Here is a 20,709-nt window from a genome sequence, read left to right as displayed (position 1 = left end):
CGACAACGATGGCGACTATAGGCTATAGCTATAGATATAGTATGACAGACATAGCAACTACATGGCAACAACAACAGCAACAGCAACGACGGCACATTAATTCTTAAGCAATATTTATTGTTTTATTTTGTCAAATATTTGCACAGTTTGTTTTGCCCGCTGCCAAAGATATTTATTAAGACACACTCACAGCCGAGCATGTCCAACTCACTCCCCTAGTTGCAGTTGCAGTTGCAATATGCATTTGCATCTCCAACATACATATGTACATACCTACAAACCAGTATGTATCTACATAAAGTATATATCTATGTACACATACGCTAATTGCAGTTGTGGCAGCAGTTTTTCATGCGCCTATTTGGCTGCCATGCGTACCTACGTATTCATTCATTATATTGTCGAGTACCAGTGCTAGTACCAGTACCAGTGCCCATGCATATCTATATATTTGCATACATATCTCTCTATATATATATATATATATATATGTATGTATGTACATGTGTATCTCTATGTGAGTGTGAGGTCAAATGTACTTTATTAATTACGACAGCAAGCGAGAGAAAAACAACGAAACCAAACGAATCGAGACGAGACGAAACGAAACGGGGGCCATAAATTCATATGAGTCGCAGCAAATGTGTGTGCATCTTACGTAAAACTGGCGGCACATTTCAAATTTCAAATTGATTCGAACTATGCAACAAAATTGTTTTCCAAAAATAATTTTTTATAATAACACAACTAACATAGACGCGCCCGAAGACATACAGCTGCTATAAGCATGAACCCAATTGCGCTAAAATCAATCTAAAGCTAAGTATACACATAACCATAATAGTTTTTTATCCATGCTCTATTTATTTGAGCTATAGGCATTTATACCCTGTACCCGAACTGTTCGACTGTATGAACTTGGATAACTCCTTCATTTAACTGCTAGGCGTACTAAACATGATACATAGTCTTGTCTTATCCATATGCAGATCAAGTATATTACAAACGCTATATGTTGATAGGATATTTGATGATATATGAATACTCTTACTGATTTATTTGTAATAATTTCTTAATACAATCCATCAGTTTGGGGTTCTACACCTTATTATATTCTCAAGCACAACAAAAGTTCATAATTTAATCCATAGCGCAGAAATAATTAGGTACAGAGTATTCAAGAGTCAGGCTGGCACGACTTTTATACAACTACTTATACAAATAGGCATGGAGACAGATACAGATGCTATAAGCATCAAATAAATTGCGCTAAAATCAAGCTAACATCAGCATTTATATATAACTATAATAATTGTATATCCATTCATTTTCTATTTGAATTATGTTGTAATTTAAATCGGCCTTATTTTATGTCATTCGCCATACTATAATTCTACAAACGATTAATTTTTATACAAGTAGCTCGGCTATCCACAGATATGCCTGTATTTCAATTAATATGGCTATATGTCGTACTATATGTATATAAATATCGTGTGTATGGATGTGTAAGAAATGCCAGAGAATGATTTTATTTATAATTTTTGACGCAGCCTATGCGTGCAGTCGACGTCACCAGCTATGAGTAATTTGTTATTTGTCTTTTATTTAGCTCTCTTGATTCTGTGGGTAGAATACATTAAATGGTTTGTAAAGCATTAGGAAAGCAACTACTTGGCCCCAAATGTACAATGCGTGCAATCCGCTATGAAAATGTGAATAGCATAATACTTGTATACAGAAGGAAAACACTTTCTGCTCAGGAAATTCTTAGTGCGCTTTCAATGCTTTGGGAAATTTCGAATACACATTCAAAATGTGCGGCTGTTTTTCATCCAATACTGAACGATTTGAACTGATTATTCTGTTGATTTTATTGGGTATCCCCCAAATTATGCCGATTCAGTTGAGTTATAAAGTTTATGTTGAAGACATAAATCCCACAGGCATCTGCACAAGAAAATATTAATTGTTCTTTACATTCAGTTTTGTTAAGTTTTCGTTATAAAAATATGATGCTTATGTACGTTTCCTTAGGCTCCTGTCATGTTGGTAATCCTGTGTAACTTAGTAATCACTCTTGCATTAAATATATTGAATTAGCAATTTGTATTCGTTTCGATTCTTTCCATTTAATTTCCATTATACCAATTAAGAAGCGCGGAATAGCTGAAAAACTATTTGGGCATTTTGCAATGATGTTCATTCGTTCATTTACGTCATCTGATTATAAATATGAATGATTTATGAACCAATTATATATATTTTCCCTGCTGGGAGTGGCTCGTGTGGCACTCATTGAATGTTCCGGTGAATCACGTACAGCGCGGCCTTAAATTAAACAGCAACTAAGCCACTCATCGGAACTCAATTACAATTATAGTGACCCATATATCTATAGATATGTACATATATAGTATATCGGAGACTGTACACCATATAATTAAATGTGAAAGCCTTCTAATTAAAAATTTTTCCATTACTTTTTCCATCATTAAGTGTCTCTTTCTAATAAAACGTTCTCATCGAGCAAACACTTACATGGGTTTGTAAATATAGTATATATATGTTATTGGGTGGATATTTCAAATTATAAAATAGCCACTTTTTAATTACAAGGTTCGACCTTAAAGCCGGAAGGTAAGCGCTCCCAAATAAACACCAACACCTGCCAAATGGAAGTATTCACTACACTTTCCACCGCTTTTTTCTCCAAGGTCTTATTTTAATAATTATATATTTACTTGTAAGTAGAGTGCCCTGTAATCTTAGGGCAGCAGGGCATATGGGTTTGGATATTTTTCAGAAGTTACATGTTGCGAAGTTCTCCCTGATAGTTTAATATAACTTGTCCATTACTATTAATTGAATACGTAAATGATTGTAAAAATAAAAATATTATTTTTGATAAATAGCAAAAATTTCAAGATCAAGTTGCATTTATTCAAAACGAACTAATCTGCAACTCAATAGTTATAGTTCTCAACTTTAGATGCAACTCGTCGAAATTTGGACCCATTTTTGTGGTAGAACTTAAGCTTAACTAGTTAAGCCTAGCTTTTTCACGTAGTTGAAATTTTAGCGCACCTTGAAGGAAAAATAAAGAATATTGCAATCTGATTTCACATATAGTATATTTGAATTATTTTCCATTTACTTCCCAGTTCGCCTAGAGTTTTTTTCTAAATGGACAGTTCAGTAAACCTTTTTGTTTTCCCAACTACCCAGGCATTATAGGTCTATTGAGTTGCTCTAATATAGAGCGTCAGAAGTCGGTGCAGAGGCGTGCAAGGCGGTGGTGGAAAACTTAATAACAATTAATTATAAATGTCTGTGCTGCAGCTGCAATGTAACTTTTATAGTTTTAATTAATTTCTTTTTTATTGTTGCACAGCAGTGAATTCTTCATCGTCGCTCCGCTTGTATTTATTATTTTCCCTTTCTTTTGTTGGGGCGTACACCTCAGCCGTATTTCCATTTTGATGTTCCCAACTATGCCGTTTGTATTCATTTCTTTTTTGTCGGTCAGTTGAAAACCATTTGTAATTATTACTTCTGTACATACTCGTACATATATAATATTATTAAAATTTTTCTCCCGCGTCACGATGACATCGCAATTAGTGGCACACAGATATACACAATTGTAATTGGCTCCGTCTTAATGGTAGTGTGTAGACTTTGGATTTGCATTTGAGAGAACTATACATAGTTGAGGGCACATCCGACATACATATGTAACATTATATTATGCATTAACCGACTTATCATTCCACAAATGAAAACTCAAACTTGTTTAAGCCACATTTTTTAAATTGCTGTTCATTGTGTTGTTTTTTCTTTCATTTATTCAACCATTTGAATTATTAATAAAATGTATTCTCTAAATTGTTACTTTATTAATAAAAATTTAAGATACACGTGCGCCTGATGTCTGTTTTTTCTTCTTTAGTTGCCATTTGAATTCAACAAAATGTTGCTCGTTTTTTATGGCCGATCGTTTTCGCGTTTGCTTGCATTAATTACACTAGACGACAAAAGTGAGTGTCGAGAGAAACAAACAATAGCAAACAAATTATTCAGGTATTAAATCATCACACAATTTCCGCGATATAAATATATAATTTGAGTTTATCTTTTGAGGTCATTTGCGATATTTGTTTGCATGTATTGGAAAAAAATTTCATTAAAATTATATGTATACATATACTTGTAGTATTGCCATCTTGTACCAGAAATTAGCACATTAGATTCCGTTTGCCACTATATTTTTTCCATAATCGTTTCGGGCGCAACGTGCTAAATAAATTAAAGCTTATTTAAATATAAGATGAGAAAAAAGCCCATAATGACAATAATAATAAAAACACACACAAATGTCATTAATTGAAGCAAATAGTCAGTCTCTCTGTCAGTCAGTCAGTCAGTCTGTCTAACTGTCGACTATAATTTATGCCGAAAACAGCAAAAGACATGAAAAATAAATTGCGTTGATACTCGAACGAATATAAAAATAGAAAGAAGATACAAATACAAAGCGATATAAACAACAATTTTTCCGTCTCTTCGCCATCGTGCGTAGAAACAAATACATAATAAACATAAAAAGCAAATTACACAAATTTAAAAATAATAAAATCTAAAACGTGTCTGCATAAATTAATTAATAAGTCCAATTCGAATCCGCACAAAAGCCCAAACAAGTCAACCAAACACGGCACACAAAGCGGCCAGCCAACTGGCAAAGCAGCAGCAAGTCATGTCAGGAGAGATAGAGCAGATATATAGAAATTTAAATGTTTTATTTAAACATTTGCCAGAACTAGGCGAACACACTATAGCGATTTCATAAACCAAATCGCATCTTTCGATTCACACGCCGGGGAGCAACGGTCTCTTTGTTGGCCAAATTAATGGGGAAAGAGCCCGATGTCTATCTATCAGTCACTACTTCCATTAATTATAGTACATACAAGTATACCCGTATATAGCATTAAGGACTGTTTCTAGACCTAATGCTGAAGAGAGAGCTATGGACGTTGTAGATTAAAATGAAAGACCAAAACAGATGTTAAAATAACTGTATAAGGAATATTTATAGACTGTCTGCAAAAGTATGACTTGTAACTGGACGTTTTAGATTAAAAGCAATGAAAACTTCTTCATAGATATGAGAGTAATTCATTATTGTGGAAGATTGTGTGGAGAGGCGCGAACTGAAATAAAAAGATCCATATACGAGGACTTCCACTTAATAGTTTTTTAAATAAAAAATGAAATAAATAGCAATAATAATAAAAACTTCCTCTCATTTCATTTTTGTTAAGTCTAATAACGTCTCTGACTGCTCGCCAACAAATCCCCCCACCGAGCCGGATTCGTTATTAGACATTTTTGTAACTTCTATGAGCTTTTTTTTATTATTTACTTTACTTTAGTTTAAGTTCTCTATTATATTCATTTTTTACATCGACAGCTTTGTTTATTGATGAAATAAATCAATAAATAATGAAATATAATTCTGCGTGTGTTACTATATATGTATATCTGGTTGTGAGTAGAAATCACGCGCACATCTTCAGTTCGTGCACGCGCTGACTCGCAATTAAATGCATTGAGTCTCACTAAATAAAATGAACTACTATTGTACAATCGAAATGACAATAACATTTAACAGCTTAATGCATAATAAAGACTTTCGAGCCGCTCGATGCAGGCAGGCAGGCAGGCAGCCGGGCGGTCAGATTCGTTTTAAAATTAAAAATCCATTATTTCCTTAACTCTTTCACACGTTGCCACACTCCGCGATTTGTGGATCGTTACAAAAATACAAAACAAACATTATATTTGTATAATAATCACAATAATAATAAGTCGAGCTCGACTCGACTCGGCTCGGCTCGACTCGACTCGGCTGTGCTTAATTTAGCTCAAATCTTGTGGCGCTTTATTTAGCTTAAAAATTTGTTGGATTTATTTCTGTGCGTTAAAAATAAAACGCAAATTCCAACCACATGTGCAATGTATTGATATACATATACGTAGATATACCTATATACATACATAGCCATGCATATACTTATATATATTTCTCATTTATTTAGTTTATTAATTCGCGGACTCACACGAAATTACGTACATGCGTATGTTGTTGCTGCTGCTGCTGCTGTTGTTTTTCTCCCCCCATTATGTTTGAACGGTTTTTTCTTCGCTTTATTTGTTTTTATTATTTTTCACTTTTGAGGCGTTTATGTAATTTGCGTTTTCTTTGCATTCAATTTATTTCACAACGCCGCCTTTGTTTGTAATTAAGCGAAGCAAATTTTTTGTAATTATTTATTTCATTATTGTTTATTTTCAAATGGGCTATAGAAAATTTCCTCCACTTCGGGAGAAACAAACAATAAAACTGGTGCAGCCTCCGAAATCGGTAGAGCTGTGGCCTTTTCCTACGAGTATGTGATTGTGTATCTGCGAGTGTGTCTGTGTTTTTGAACTACTTTGTAGCATACTTGTATAATTTATAGATATGCATATCTCATGCCTCACGTCTCGTGCACAGTGTGCGTTAAATTGAAATCAAAATAGCGTTTCTTTATACCAATTTTTTCTATATACAAACGAATGTATATATGAATATATATGTATAGTATATGACTTAATGTGTATGTGTGTTTGTACAAAAGTATTCCTTTGATATTTAAAATTTATGTAATTATTCGCAAAGCTCTGGCTTAAAATTGTATTTAATTAAGAGTCCGTCGATTTATCTTCACAAATAAATATACCAAATGGGCTAAATATGTTTCGCATTTCATTCATTTCATCAGTATTAAAAGCAATCCATGTAGTGGCGAAAATAACGGAACCCATTTAACCCCTATGTCATGCTAAGAGTGTTGCGATTGCAACTATCTCGCTCAAATGTGTTAAATATTTTTTGTACATTTTATCTAAGGAGTGATGTAATTGTTACTAACTCTAAGCTGGTTCATTTTTCTAGAGCAAGCAATTCTCAATAGACGTTTGTCAGCATTAACAGTAAGCCATATAGTGGCAAAATACAATGGAAACCCTAGGAACCCAATATGTTACGCACTTCATTAATTTTATTTAAAGGACATAAAGCTGCGATAATCCCATCTGTGTACCTCCGAACTTTTAGTAGCAGCGTCAGTCTATGACGTGAGTTGCAGTCTTGATTTCGCCACTAGGTTTTAATCTTGTCAAAAGGTTTTTGTGCTCTTTTCAGTCGATAACAATTGCAAATAACATGTTTGCGCAGATAAGATAGAAAAATGGCCAAAAATATTCGCCAATCGTAAATGTCGTGTTGTTTTTAAAATGAATAAATGATTTCATTGATAGAAGACATTCTCCGTATCTACACATGCAGTTTGGTGATTATGACCTTTATATTTTCCGAAATACTAACATTATGACAGACAGACATACAGAAGAAGACACAAAGATGCCTCTCTTTTTCTCGTTGATAAAGAAATAATACTATTGTATGGTCTCCAGGTGTTACTTATGACAATTCGAATATCCATACTATTTTAAGAATTTGTAAGGGCTGTTCTGATTTCTTTCGGCAATATTTCAAATGCAATTATAAATTTAAAACAACATCATTTCTTTTTTCATAATACAGGTAATTACAAAAAGTGTTCAGCAAATCTTGTTCTGAATGCAGGATGTAGGAACAAATATTTTCTGACTTCTGCAACTATTGAACACGATTATACCTGCTGTTAGGAATGAAATAGCTGCAGTTTGTTTGAGTGCATTTTGAAAAATGCAAATGCCAATTTGTTTGAGTAATTTCGGAGCATCATTTTTGTAGCACGCTTCTCAAATTCTTGTAGCGTTGCACGTTTCTCAAAGTGTGGGGGTGGTGCTTAACTTTTTCATGCATTTATGCGTCTAATGCATAGATAAACGTCCGTCTGTCATGGAATAAAATATGCATTTAAAAATGTTTGAAAGCCGTGGCTACTGAGCCTACCCCGACTAGGCACTCTAATAACAACAACTTGCTCCCCATAGCCCCAGCAACTCAAACAGCAGCAGCAAAGTTTGCAACATCAGAGCTGAGTGGGGCTGCTTGGACGCCTATATGTACGAGTATGCCTCATAGAGACCGCGTCGCCGTACGTATTTGTCTAACCTGTGTGCAACACACATGTGTATGGAAGTCTGTGCATGGATATGTGTGTGTGTGTGTGTGTGTGTGTGTGTGGCAGGCTCGACTGTGCCTCAGCCGTTTATTTACCCAGCACGCGTTCCGACGTGAGTGCAGCAGCAGCAGGGTCTATGGTTCTATGTTTTAGATACACTAACATATGCTCTCTCCCTCTCACACTCTCCGTCCGTCCCTGTCCCACGCTCTCTTTCTCATACATAGCCAAATGCTATTCAAAAAATTTAATGGCATTTTAAATAAGAAATTACACAGCACCTGCATATTTTATAAGAATTCGGATGGCGCTACTGCAACATCAGAGGTAACGGCGAGCGCGCAACGTCAGTTTCAGATCAAGCGACCTACAACCGACCCACCAAACGACCCTGGCCCCTTACCGCTCCCTTCCGATGCTTGACGCTAGATGCAGCGGCTCAGTTCGAAATGAGTTGGCTGGCTGGCTGGCTGGCAGGTTGGCTGGTTGGCTCGGGCTGCCTTTACTCCCCGGAGTATCTAATAGAAAACTCTGAGCGCGCACACCCAAAAGCAAAGAAAAGCGTGCCATGGCTCCAACATACACACACACACACACATACCTATGGTGTATTTATGTAGTTGCAGTTTGACCCACCGGGGCAGCGCCTCGAAAGTGCTCCAATAGTAAAGTAAACGAAAAATGTGGCGCACCTATGAACGACTGATTGTGAGTGGTTGTGGGCACCAACCACTCACTAGCCGCCTACTATATCAAACCGATATTAGCTGTAATTCTTCCTTTATGCCTCCACACACGACCGACCACCCCATTCACCCCCTCTTTTTGTGGCTGCCGGCCTGCCGGCCTACCGGCCTGCCTGCCTGCCTGGGCCTGCGAAAAAGTTGTGTTACCTTTCAGAATTTCCTAAGTAACATGGCGACGCTCATTTTATATTTATGTCTCTCTAAATATTAAATATTATTCTAAGGGCGTGCATACACATGCCTCCCTCTTTTGCAATTGTAGGTGCAGTTAGTCAGTCATGCAGTCAGTCAGTCAGTCAGTCAGCAAATGGGTGTGCGTGTGTGGCTAACACTGCAGTTCTTATGTGCGTGCTGGAAAAGCCTTTGAGTTGCTTCGACTGCCGCATATCCATGTCCGGCACAGCCTAGCTCGAAGAAAAAATCAAATTGGTCTTTCGATCTGCATTTTTTCTGACTTTACTTTACTTTAGATTGTTTTTATAGTCTCGTACTCTCTTCCTGAATAAAGGAGCGTCACTTTTAATGGACAGGACAAAATAAATAAGCAAAATAGTTATCTGCACTGATCGTTCCTTCAGCACAATAAACTTTCTCGCGATTACTTTCCAAACAGACAAGTCTGCTACTAAGAGTGATATTTCCACCAATAGCTCCTATGATAACTGCATAAAGTAATGCTTTGAGATGAGTCAACATACCAAGATTGATGTCCGTAGCTTTTATGGCTTAAAAGTTATCTGCGTTCATACAGACAGACGGGCGGATATGACTATTCAACCTTCTCAAATTATGATGGTTCCAAAAAAATAATGAAGAATGTTTTCGAGTTTCCAACACTTCTCGAAAAGTAGCAATCCCCAAAGTTGATTCCGGGCTGCACAAAAATGTGTCGCTCATTAAGTCACAAATATGGAATTATATATCAATTTGACTAAAAAGAGAAGCTTCTGTCTTTGACCACAATAGCTGACTTCAGCTGTCGGCTCTGCCCAAAATGTCAGCAACCCTGTCATTGTTTGGATGTCCTTCAGTTTTGTTTTTTAGTGCTCGTGTCAAACATAATATGTAATTCATAAAAAATGTGTATTACATGTTTTGACAAGCGCTCTTTTCCTTTCAGCCCGGTTCTGTATGTTTGCGGATGGCTGCTCCTTGTATGTCCTGCGGCGGGTTTTTCTTTCACAGTCACAATGTTTATTTAAACTTTTGAGATTTGCACTCACATTTATAATGACGCGTTGTCTATGAATGGGTCTGACAGTTGCCATTGTGGGCGGCCCATACAAGTTTAATATTTAATGATTGTTTGCAGCCTTTTTCACACTCTGTAGCTATGTAGTCCATCTGTGAATCACCAGAAAAAAATACTAGCTGAGCATATATACTAGAAAGCTGACGATATTTCATTGCCTCATTCTCGATTTCAGAAAGGGAAACATTCTCTTACCTACCTTTCCCTCTTCAGTAAGGTAGAATAGACACAAATTTGAAAAACCTTGCGGTAGTATTGGGTTAGTGAGTTTTTTCCGCCCAACTTTCGTTCAACGTTATTATTACAGAGGCCATTGGCAAAAGTTTTAGAACCATACCCAAGAAAATTGTAAGTAATAACTACAATGTGCTACTGTCGTTGTTTTTCTTGTTGACTTGTCGTCTGATATCAGACAGTGGCAAACAAAACGAAAGGACACGTATATAAAGTGCTTCAGAACAGTGGCTTGAAATATATTTTTAATTGCGAAAACTAATATCAAAAATAAAATAAATAAATAGTATTTCGAAAATATATAATAATGCAAATTATACACCAGGAGAAAGGGTCGAATTACACTTGAACCAGATCTGTTCTGTATTTCGCTTTGGTTAGAAAGGTAAAACGTTCCTAAGATATCATACCGATTTGAAATAGTTATCCGGCTAAGAGGTGCACCAAATACATGCTTCAAAACAACAACATAAACCACATTTCAGGATCACCAGTCACAATAATACACTAGCCCATAAGCCGTTCTTAGACACCTCAATGATATCTTTGGAATGCTTATTTCTAAACAATCGTTGATCACACAATCAGTGTCGCTTTGTGCTTCTCTTTATGCGATTGTAATTAAATTGGAATGTCGATAAAAGATGTAACTAACTAACAATTACCCAGCATTCTGAAGATATAGATATTTTGAAAAGCCATGCTTACTTTGTAAAGCACCTTATACTTTTCATTCGAATGAAATTTAATTGCTAAACAAAAAATATAATTATTCTTTCCTTTTGGAAACATTCGATCAGAAACGAAATGTAGAGAAGCTTTGAACACATTCTATAGCCTCTACTCTAATCTGCTCTACTCTAACCAGCAATTTCTTGAAATTTCTTTCTGGAAATTGTGCAGAAATATTTATTCGTGTTTTCGCAACTCGGCCAAGAAGGGCGCAGGCACGTAAACAGCTTTTTTTTTTTTTTCTTTGCTGTACAAAGTTGTCAGTAGTGGCAGGTGGCGGGGGAAGGTAAGGTACAACCAACGCCACCGTGGGCAATACCTAGAAGTAACAACAAAAATTGTAATAATAATAAAAACAACAAACAACGAAACACCCCAATGAACGCTGCACTCAGCACTCTTGGCGTATAATTATTTATTGCATTTAAATTATTGTTGGCATTGTTGTGAGTACAATTGTTGCTGCTGCTGTTGCTGTTGCTGTTGCAAGCTAAATAAAACAAAACTTTCATTGCACACACACATCTACATATGTATATATATTTATATACATATATACATATGAGTATATATATTTATATATGTATCTGTATGTATATAAAGCGCGCAAGCGTCATGCACTCGCACTTAGCTTTATTATTACTACAATTAGTTTAGCTGTTTGTTGTTGCTGCTACTGCTGTTTGTAGTTTTGTTGTAATTGCCGTGGCTTACACGGGCAGTCAACACCAACATCGGACGAGGCAGCCAACTATACTCCTTCTGAAAATTGTAGCAATTTCCATTTGCCGTTCAATTGTTTTTGCTTGGATTTTCTTTTTATTTTTCGTTTTTTTTTTTTTTTTTTGAAATTTTTTATTCTTCAGTTTATTCCGCACTGCTATTGCTTATAGAAAGGAAGCAGTCGTAATGTTGCAACCAACTCCTGGGAGGGAAGTTCTGCACCTACTTTGACTTATGTTCCGAGTGTCGTAGTCGTCGTCGCCGTCGTCGTCGTCGTCGTCGTTGCTTCAGTGCCTCCGGTTCTTGTTTCACGCAAAATGCGTTTTTCACATTATTTCATGAATAATTCATTGGGGCCAATATGCAAATTTTATATGAAATTCGTGCAATCAAATACTATTAAATATTTAGTTTTTGTATTTTTGGTACCTCTATTTACCACCACAGTACTGTCTACACACACACATACACACACACACACATACACATACGAATATATGTATAAGTAAATAAGTTTAAGTTCCGACCACGCGCAAAAGTGTGCTGCATTCGTTTGGGTTTCCGGCTGACTCTGCAAAATGCGCAACTTTTACTGACTTGTCGGGGCGGACGGAGAGGGATGGATGGAGGGACTATTTGTTCGTCTTACAAGTATACGTTTAAGGATATAACATGAATTTTTGAATTGCGGCCAACATGATAAATTATATTACATAGAAAACGTGCTGATAAGATTTATAATCGCACCATAAAAGTGCCACGCAAAGTTTCTTTCAAATAACAAAGAAAGGCACAAAACAGAAAATTAATTTTGTACTCATCCCTTTAGACAGATATTTAGAGCATAGGTGGAAATATTTTCAAGAAACGCAAAACAGAAAGTAAAAAATTTTACTCATTCCCTAAGACAGATATTTGAAGCATACGTGAAGGTAGGAACATTTTCAAACGAAACTTACAAATATTAAAGGAATTTCTTGAATTTGAATATAACAAAATATTAATATTAAAAAAATAAAATAAAAAGGAATGTTAAATATTAAACATGAAAGTTATTTATTTAATTTATTTTTTTTTTAAAGAAAGATAACAGAGACACAGGTGTAAATAGGTCGGGTTTATTTACATAGAAAAGGCTGCATAATAATTGAAAACAAAGAGTTCAACAATTTTAATAATAATTTTTACTATACATAAGAGCTTTAACAAAGTCTAAGCAAAGTCGGGGGTACAATTTACAAATATATTGAATTATAGAGGCAAATGAACGAATATGAATTGGAAATTCTAGAAGTTGGCGGCGCAATTCAGTTAAATGGCCACTCACTGTTGGATTCACGCATTGTGCAATGAGTGCTTAAATATCCTTATTCTCATTGGCAACATCAGGCGCGCAGAGCCATTCAAGGAAGTACGGAAATAAACCGACAACGAATGCAGGCGTCGATCTAGGAAGGGGAGGGGGAGGAGGAGGAGGAGGAGATGGGTTTATGGCAGTGGTAGAAGAAATAGTAAGGGGGCTGCGGTGGCAAAAGTTGCAGGCAGACACGAGAAATATAACTAACTTGAGACGCTGGCGGTGAGCGCTGTCTGACGGTAAAGCACGAATCGAAAATGAATAATAAATAAAGTGTTATACATATAATATAAGAAATGTACAGCGAACAAAAAAATATAGCGCAGAACTTCTAAGGCAACAAACCGAAGGGGTTGGGCGCGTTATCCTAAGGAGCTGCAAGGAGTTGGGGGAAAGGAGCCAGGAAGGTTGGCAGGCGCCAAGGCGGTTGTAGTTTATACATATTTTTGTGGCAGAGTGGTGTAAAGTGATGGTGTGGTGTGGCGTCGAGTTTATGTGCGCACTTGAAAAATAAAATTAAAATTGCATTAGACTCCAACGGGTTTTGTAGCGACGACCTGAACATTATTGTTGCTGCCGTTGTTGTTGTTGTTGTTGTTGTAACAGTCAAGACTTAAAGGCTGTGTTGAAAGCAAAGTACGATTCGAATCCCTTTCCCATGAATCGAAATGATGCAAGTGTGGGGCTGTGTGCTATAAATTTATATTTTATTACTGCCACAGACACGGGGTAAGAATTCATTTCTAATACACACACCCCCCCTCTATATATAACATATATAAATACATATATATATATATATAGATATAGAAATATATTTGGAAAGGGTATAGCACTATGCAGCAACTATGGAAGGAAAATAGAAAACCAAATGTATTAAATTCAAAAACAAAAACACAAACAGCAACAACAACAACAAGAAGAAGCAATCAGCTTACCCAACCAAGTCGTCGTCGCCGTCGTCGTTGCTGCTGTTCAAAAAAATCAATAGATTTTTATAGAAATTTGTAGCAGCGGAAAAGTTAATTAAATAAATTATTATGTGAATGGGGCGTGCGCTCGATGAGTAATTGGCAAGCCAGCAGGCAGGCGGGGATTGAGGGTTGAGGGACTACGGATAGCGAACGAGTCGGATGAGAAGGAAGTGGCAAATACCAAGTGACGATGGAGCAACAACACCAGCAACAACAACAGCAGCAGTAACAACAACCAGCAAGAGCGACTTGTAGTCATCAAGAGCGCTGGCGCTGGCGACGGCGGTGGCGGCAGCGGCGGCAGCGAAGCGCCTCAAATTAAATTAAATGAGTTGAAAGAAAGTTGAATGCGCCACGCACGCTCAAATTTATGTTTTTGTAGAGAACATTGTTGCTGTTGCCGTTGTTGTTGTTGTAGCATTTGTTTTTGTTGCTGCTCGCTCGAGAACTGAAAATATAATTAATTAAACTCTTTTGTTGGCGCAGAGCACAACATTTTATATCGCTTCATACATACTATATACATATACATATACATACATACTTATACATAAATTAATGTACATACATTTGTGTGTGTAAGTGCTTATTAAAATATATTTTATTCATAGTAAGAAGCTGCCTGTTTCCACCGAAATACTAAATTGTTTCCCTACAGCGCCCGACTGAGTTTTCTTCAAGCTCGTCTCTTCAGTTTTCGTTCCAAAATATGGACGCATTTATATACGATTTCAGGAGATCTCTTATGCATATCTTAAGAATGTGGTGAGCCCTCTCCAGTACAATATTTCTACGAATCTGTGAGTCAACCAATAAGGGGGAAAAACTGTAGTATTTGGATGAGAAACTGTTGGTTTTTTTGCCTAAAATATTAGAGCGATTCTTACTGACTGAGTTTTTATTAAACTCAGCTCCTAAAACTCTTATTTTTTTTAGAAAATATCTGTTTCTGTGGAAATTACAAATATACGTACATTTATTTAAGTAAGGAATCCAAGGAGACACTGTATTACATTTACGAAGGGGTTATTTTGAACTAAACGAGGAGCTAAAAGAGACCTTTTCTAACGCCGCGAACAATATCTTAGACTGAAGGGAATGTTGGAGTTGGTTTTTGAATTGAGTCTCCACTCATTAGATCTAATGGCTTTATATCCGAGTTGCTGTTAGTGATTTAAATCGAACCGCCTTGAATGTTAAGGTTGATAGAAAGAATCGCATGGTTCTAATTATTATCAGTCTTACAAATTTTTGTGGGGAGCGATTTATGCTAGACCTCCAATAGCTCTAAATCACTTAAACGAATGCAAATAACACTTTGCTGGAAAAAGCGGCACAAAAAAGCGTGATTCAGCCACCGGTATGGCAGAATTAATTAACCGACGCTCTTTGCCCATTTCTAAGCGATTTACGAAGCGTTTTCTCTTATCCTTGGCATATTTATGTGGCCAAGAAATTAAAATAGATATTACTAATTCCATTCTGATGTGCCTCTTTCCATTTCGCAATTATTAATGCATTATACCTGTGAGCTACCACTTCTCCTACTTTAATCTTATGCTGTTGGTTCACATGATTTGTGGAATATTAGGTTTGTTGTGAGACCATTGCACCCCATAGACGCATATTAAATGCATGTCTAGCATAGGCCCTGTTGAGAGCTGCATTAGTCAAGTGGTCGGCATAGACAGAGAGACTGAGTGACTCATAGGCTGCAACTGGCATCCAGGCTGGACGTCACTAGCCATGCTGGTCACTCGAAGCAACATTAATTTAACTTTTTCTATGCCCCGGTGTATAGCCCACAAAATGGGGTAGAAAAAAGGCAAAGAAAAGCAGAGAAAAAAAGTTAAACAAGCGTGGCAAGGGTACTGATTATGCTGTCCTGCGGCAGTTGGGGCAGTTTTTAATAAATACTAAAAGCGGACCGACCTCCTCTATATACATACATATACTATATCTAGCACTACATATACTAGCAATAAATAAATAACTGTTTGAATTTTGAGCTGATCTCACTCTCGACGACAACATGCCAAAGACCCGGGCTGGAAAGACAATAAGAATGAGCATAAAGTGTTCGTTTATATAGATGTTATATACTCGATTGCGAATGCGAATACGAATACGAATAGGAATAGTAGTTGTATTCTAATTTTATGTGGCTTTTGCCCACCGATATGCACAACCACATTTATGGCTTCAATAAATTTTAATGGGCAACATTTTGTGCTGTAATGTCAGGTTGTCAGGCATTCTCTGTGGTTGACAGTTCGCTAAAACGACTTTACTTCACTTCTTACCCATTTGCAGGCCAAAATGATTGAGAGCAGTGGCGGACACGGCTGGATGGGAGCCACGACGGGCACATCTGTGGCAGGTAAGTGACAAGGCGGATTAGATTTAACACACAAAAAAGCACCCAGCCAAACAACACAACCACAATGCAAAACAATTTCCACATGTTGGCGCCCAACTAATTAGCATACATATACATATTTGTTTGTTGAATACGAACTAAGTACTAAGCATAGAATTCCTTTCCGCTTTTGACTTCTCGCCAAACCAGCAGACAGCTATCAGTACCAATTGCAGTCCATGTGGCAGAAGTGCTGGAACACCAACCAACAGAATTTGGTGCAACAGCTCAGGTTTCGTGAGCGCGGTCCGTTGAAGTCCTGGCGGCCGGAAGCCATGGCCGAAGCCATTTTCAGCGTTCTCAAGGAGGGTCTCTCTCTATCGCAGGCCGCGCGAAAATACGACATACCCTACCCGACATTTGTCCTCTATGCGAATCGTGTGCATAATATGCTGGGCCCCTCCCTCGACGGCGGCACCGATCCGCGGCCCAAGGCCCGCGGTCGTCCGCAGCGCATTCTGCTCGGCATGTGGCCGGAGGAGCTGATTCGCTCGGTGATTAAGGCCGTCGTGTTCCGTGACTATCGCGAAATCAAAGAGGACATTGGCGCAGCGGCCCATCAGTATGCCAATGGACAGGCACATGGCGTAAGTAATTGCTTTATTACAATACTATAATCATTTGGCTTACAAATATGAGACACAAAACTAGGTACTTGTACGTTCAACGTCATAGAAGCTTCCTAAGAACCATGGGCCGCCTTGGGCTTAGTTTTGAATTTATTGATTACCTTTGAATAAGTTTTTCAAAGCATTTCTCGATAGCAAATACAGAAAATAAAGTTGTCTACAGGTTCACTGGAGAAAGCACATTAACTTATTCTATGATTGATTTACTTTTCATACTTGACGTTCGAAAGTTAGACGAATTGTATAAAAAATGTTTCCAAGTGTATATTAATGGAGGAAGACATATATTTATATTTACTATTCCGATTTTTTGATACTATTCAGATACCTTATTCATTTCAATATTATCTTTATGTTGGCTAATAATATATTTGCAGAGCAGGATAAATATTTATATCATTAATTTCAAAGTCTATTTTATAGTCAAAACTTTATCGAAAAGCCGAAAACAGACCAATACAGCAGCTTCGCTGATAGTCTTTTGATAATTAATTGATGTTTTGATATTAATTCATTATTATACTACCTTCTGTGTACTAAGAAATTAGACTTCGAGAGCAATTTGTCTGCTAAGGCATTAAGTTATCGTACAAATTCTTAATATTTTCTCCCTTTTTTCTCCCATTTCTTTCTCATCCCCAGCCGCACTTTGGAGCTGGCGCAGGAAACTCGGCCGCTTCCGCAGCTGCAAATGGGTATCATTCGGCGGCCAAAATGGTGGCCCAGAATGCTGCACTTGCTCCTCCCGATACTAATAGCACGCTCTCTTCGATGACGGAGACGTTGCGTCGCCAGATACTGTCGCAGCAACAGCAACAGCAATCGCCCATCGCCCAGTCCTTGAACATGTACAAGTCGCCGGCCTATCTGCAGCGCTCCGAGATCGAGGATCAGGTGACTGCGGCGGCTGCCGTTGCCGCTGCCAAGCATCAGCAGAACGAGCGTCGCGGCTCGGAGAACTTGCCCGATCTAAGCGCCCTGGGGCTAATGAATCTGCCCGGTCTGAATGTTATGCCCACACAGCAGGCGTCGCATATGAGGGGTTCGGGCAGCTCCGGCAGCGCTGGCGCTCCCCTGCATCCCAGTGCGGCGAGTTATTCACGCGACCTGTCACGAGAGCGTGAACTGAAGGATGCGATGCAGGCACGGCAGTATGGGAACCAGTCACGCGGTTCATCTTCGTCGGCAGGCAGCAAATCTGCAAGCATGCATGAACGAATTCATGGTGCGTCCATGAATCGTCCTGGCGCTGCCTCCCCCTATTCGCACTATCCCAAGCACAAGGAGCTCTCCAACTATGCGTATAACAAGCGTTTTCTTGAGAGCTTGCCCGCTGGCTTCGATTTCGAGGCCATTGCCAATGGGCTGCTGCAGAAGTCGGTGAGTAAAAGTCCTCGTTTTGAGGACTTTTTTCCGGGTCAGGACATGAGTGAACTCTTCGCCAGCGCCGATGCTGCGACTACGGTCCGCGAATCCCCCCTGATGAAGATTAAGCTGGAGCAGCAACAGGCCGCCGATGTGCCACACGAAGATTAAGTCCAAGCCAAGATTTAAAATACAGAGAAAGAGAGAGAGAGAGAAGTGAGAGAGAGAGAGAGGCAATGCGGTGGTCCTTGTGAAGGACACATCAGCATTTGACTGCTATTTTATCCCCAACGTTTAGTGTTAAGCCCGCTCTTAGTGTTTAAGTTGCTTATGGGTTTTATGCTTAGACCTAAACTTAGGTTGCAACGTCAGTTTCCACGCGTAATCTTAGATCCGTCACACACATCCACACACCCATACACACACACGCTCCCACTCACATATAAATATAGAAATACACTTCAGAACTTTCCTGTAAGGATAGGATCTCGCCTGTTATTTATTTCCTCTCTTCATGGTGCAGCTTATAGAATACATATGTAAAAATAAAAAACAGAAAGAATTATTGCACAAATGAACATTCACAGATACACACACGCACACACACACACACAGAGTTAAAGAATGCATCGGCACAATTAACATACAATTACAATTAAATATTTTTACATTGGTTATAAACACATATAATATAAGTGTGTATGTACACCTACTTCTATGTAAATAGTGTAAAGATTTCGATAGCTATAGGCGTTGCTGTTAGTGTAGACATTCGATAACATCGCACAACTAGAAATACATACTAGGAATATGTAAAGCAGCGATTAAAACAATACTATACACCCCCAATCCAGCCCAATACATAAATACAAACATACATACATACAAGCATACACTATATACTAAATACTTCTTTATAGAGTACGATATAATTCACACTTATTGTTTAGTTTGATGTCGAGAATAGAATTGCATAGGCAGGTTACACATAATTTAATTCCCATATGTACGAGTATTACGACAACGCATTAAATTAGTTTTAGTTAAACCTAAATTATACAAAGAACATACAACAAATATAAATAAAAATACAAATAAAAGTAAACCTTAACGTAAATGCAAATACAAACAACGTGTACTTTCTGGTATACTTATGGTTGGGTGGGCGGCAACAGTGTGAATTATTTAGCCTACAACATCCGGCGCCGGCTCCGGCTCCGGCTCAAGGTCAAATGGCAAGTGGCAAGTGAAAGCTGCCAGGCTGCCACGCTGCCCACGTTAACCCCCAAATGAATGGAAGCCGAAAGAAAACAATTACTTGGGCACTTAACAGCTTAACACATCACTTTACACTGATTCTCGACTCGACTCAACTCAGCTCTCGACTGCAGGTCCCGGTCCCCGTTGCCGGCCCGGCCTGGCTCCAACCGTTACAAACACTCCACAGATAAGTCACAGAGCGGTGCTTCCAAGGGCTGCGCCACAGACGAAACCACAGCAGCGACAAGCGTACAACGATAAAGCCCAAGGTCACATGGTTGCATTCAAAAGGAGTTTGCATGCCACTTGGCCGGGCTGATGGAGGGCGCTGGGGCCGAAGGCAACTCGGCACTGGCACTGGCTCTGGCTCTGGCAGTATGCTATCGAGACAATCAGTCAGACAGCCACCCCACGGCACAGTGGGACCAAACACAACACTACAGTCGAGCACTCTTTTGGAAAGAAGCGTCATCAGACCGCAGCTAATGGCTGTTAATTGGTGCAAGTTACAGTCCGGCACAGCATTGGGTCTAAAGATCTGTTGAGGAAACTTAATACAAGAGTGCTAATCATACAATTATAGCACTTTTCAGCCGAAGACTAACTAACACAAAATAAATCTTGAATGACATGCAAACAACATTCCATAAATAGTCTCCACAATTACGGTTTTTATCAAATAAAAACATTTATTTGCAAAGATACTTAGGAATCCAGATATAATATCAACTTATTCCGTTCGCAGAGGCAGAGATATCGCAAGAAGGTATAGAAGGGATTCTTAGATTTGAAAATCAATGTATTACTATCAAATAAGCTTAATAAATAAATAAAAAGT

The 20,709-nt window shown here is 38.1% G+C and overlaps 1 protein-coding gene across 1 annotated transcript in view; it reads left to right on the top strand.

Annotated features, from left to right (window-relative positions):
* LOC115632639 (protein bric-a-brac 2) overlaps positions 1-19,674 on the top strand; it is a 40,625-nt gene extending 20,951 nt beyond the window's left edge. Inside the window, exons 3-5 of the mRNA XM_030529869.1 lie at positions 16,512-16,578; positions 16,768-17,204; positions 17,889-19,674. Coding sequence (XP_030385729.1) covers positions 16,512-16,578; positions 16,768-17,204; positions 17,889-18,782 — 1,398 coding nt within the window. The 3' untranslated portion in view covers positions 18,783-19,674. The remainder of the gene's footprint in view (positions 1-16,511; positions 16,579-16,767; positions 17,205-17,888) is intronic.
* Positions 19,675-20,709: the final 1,035 nt, after the last annotated feature.

Source organism: Scaptodrosophila lebanonensis, unplaced genomic scaffold (assembly GCF_003285725.1).
Source record: "Scaptodrosophila lebanonensis strain 11010-0011.00,11010-0021.00 unplaced genomic scaffold, SlebRS2 tig00001415-arrow-pilon, whole genome shotgun sequence".
NCBI classification, from domain to species: Eukaryota; Metazoa; Arthropoda; class Insecta; order Diptera; family Drosophilidae; genus Scaptodrosophila; species Scaptodrosophila lebanonensis.
The sequence above is the reverse complement of the archived record's forward strand: the minus strand, read 5'-3'. Positions and strand labels throughout refer to the sequence as shown.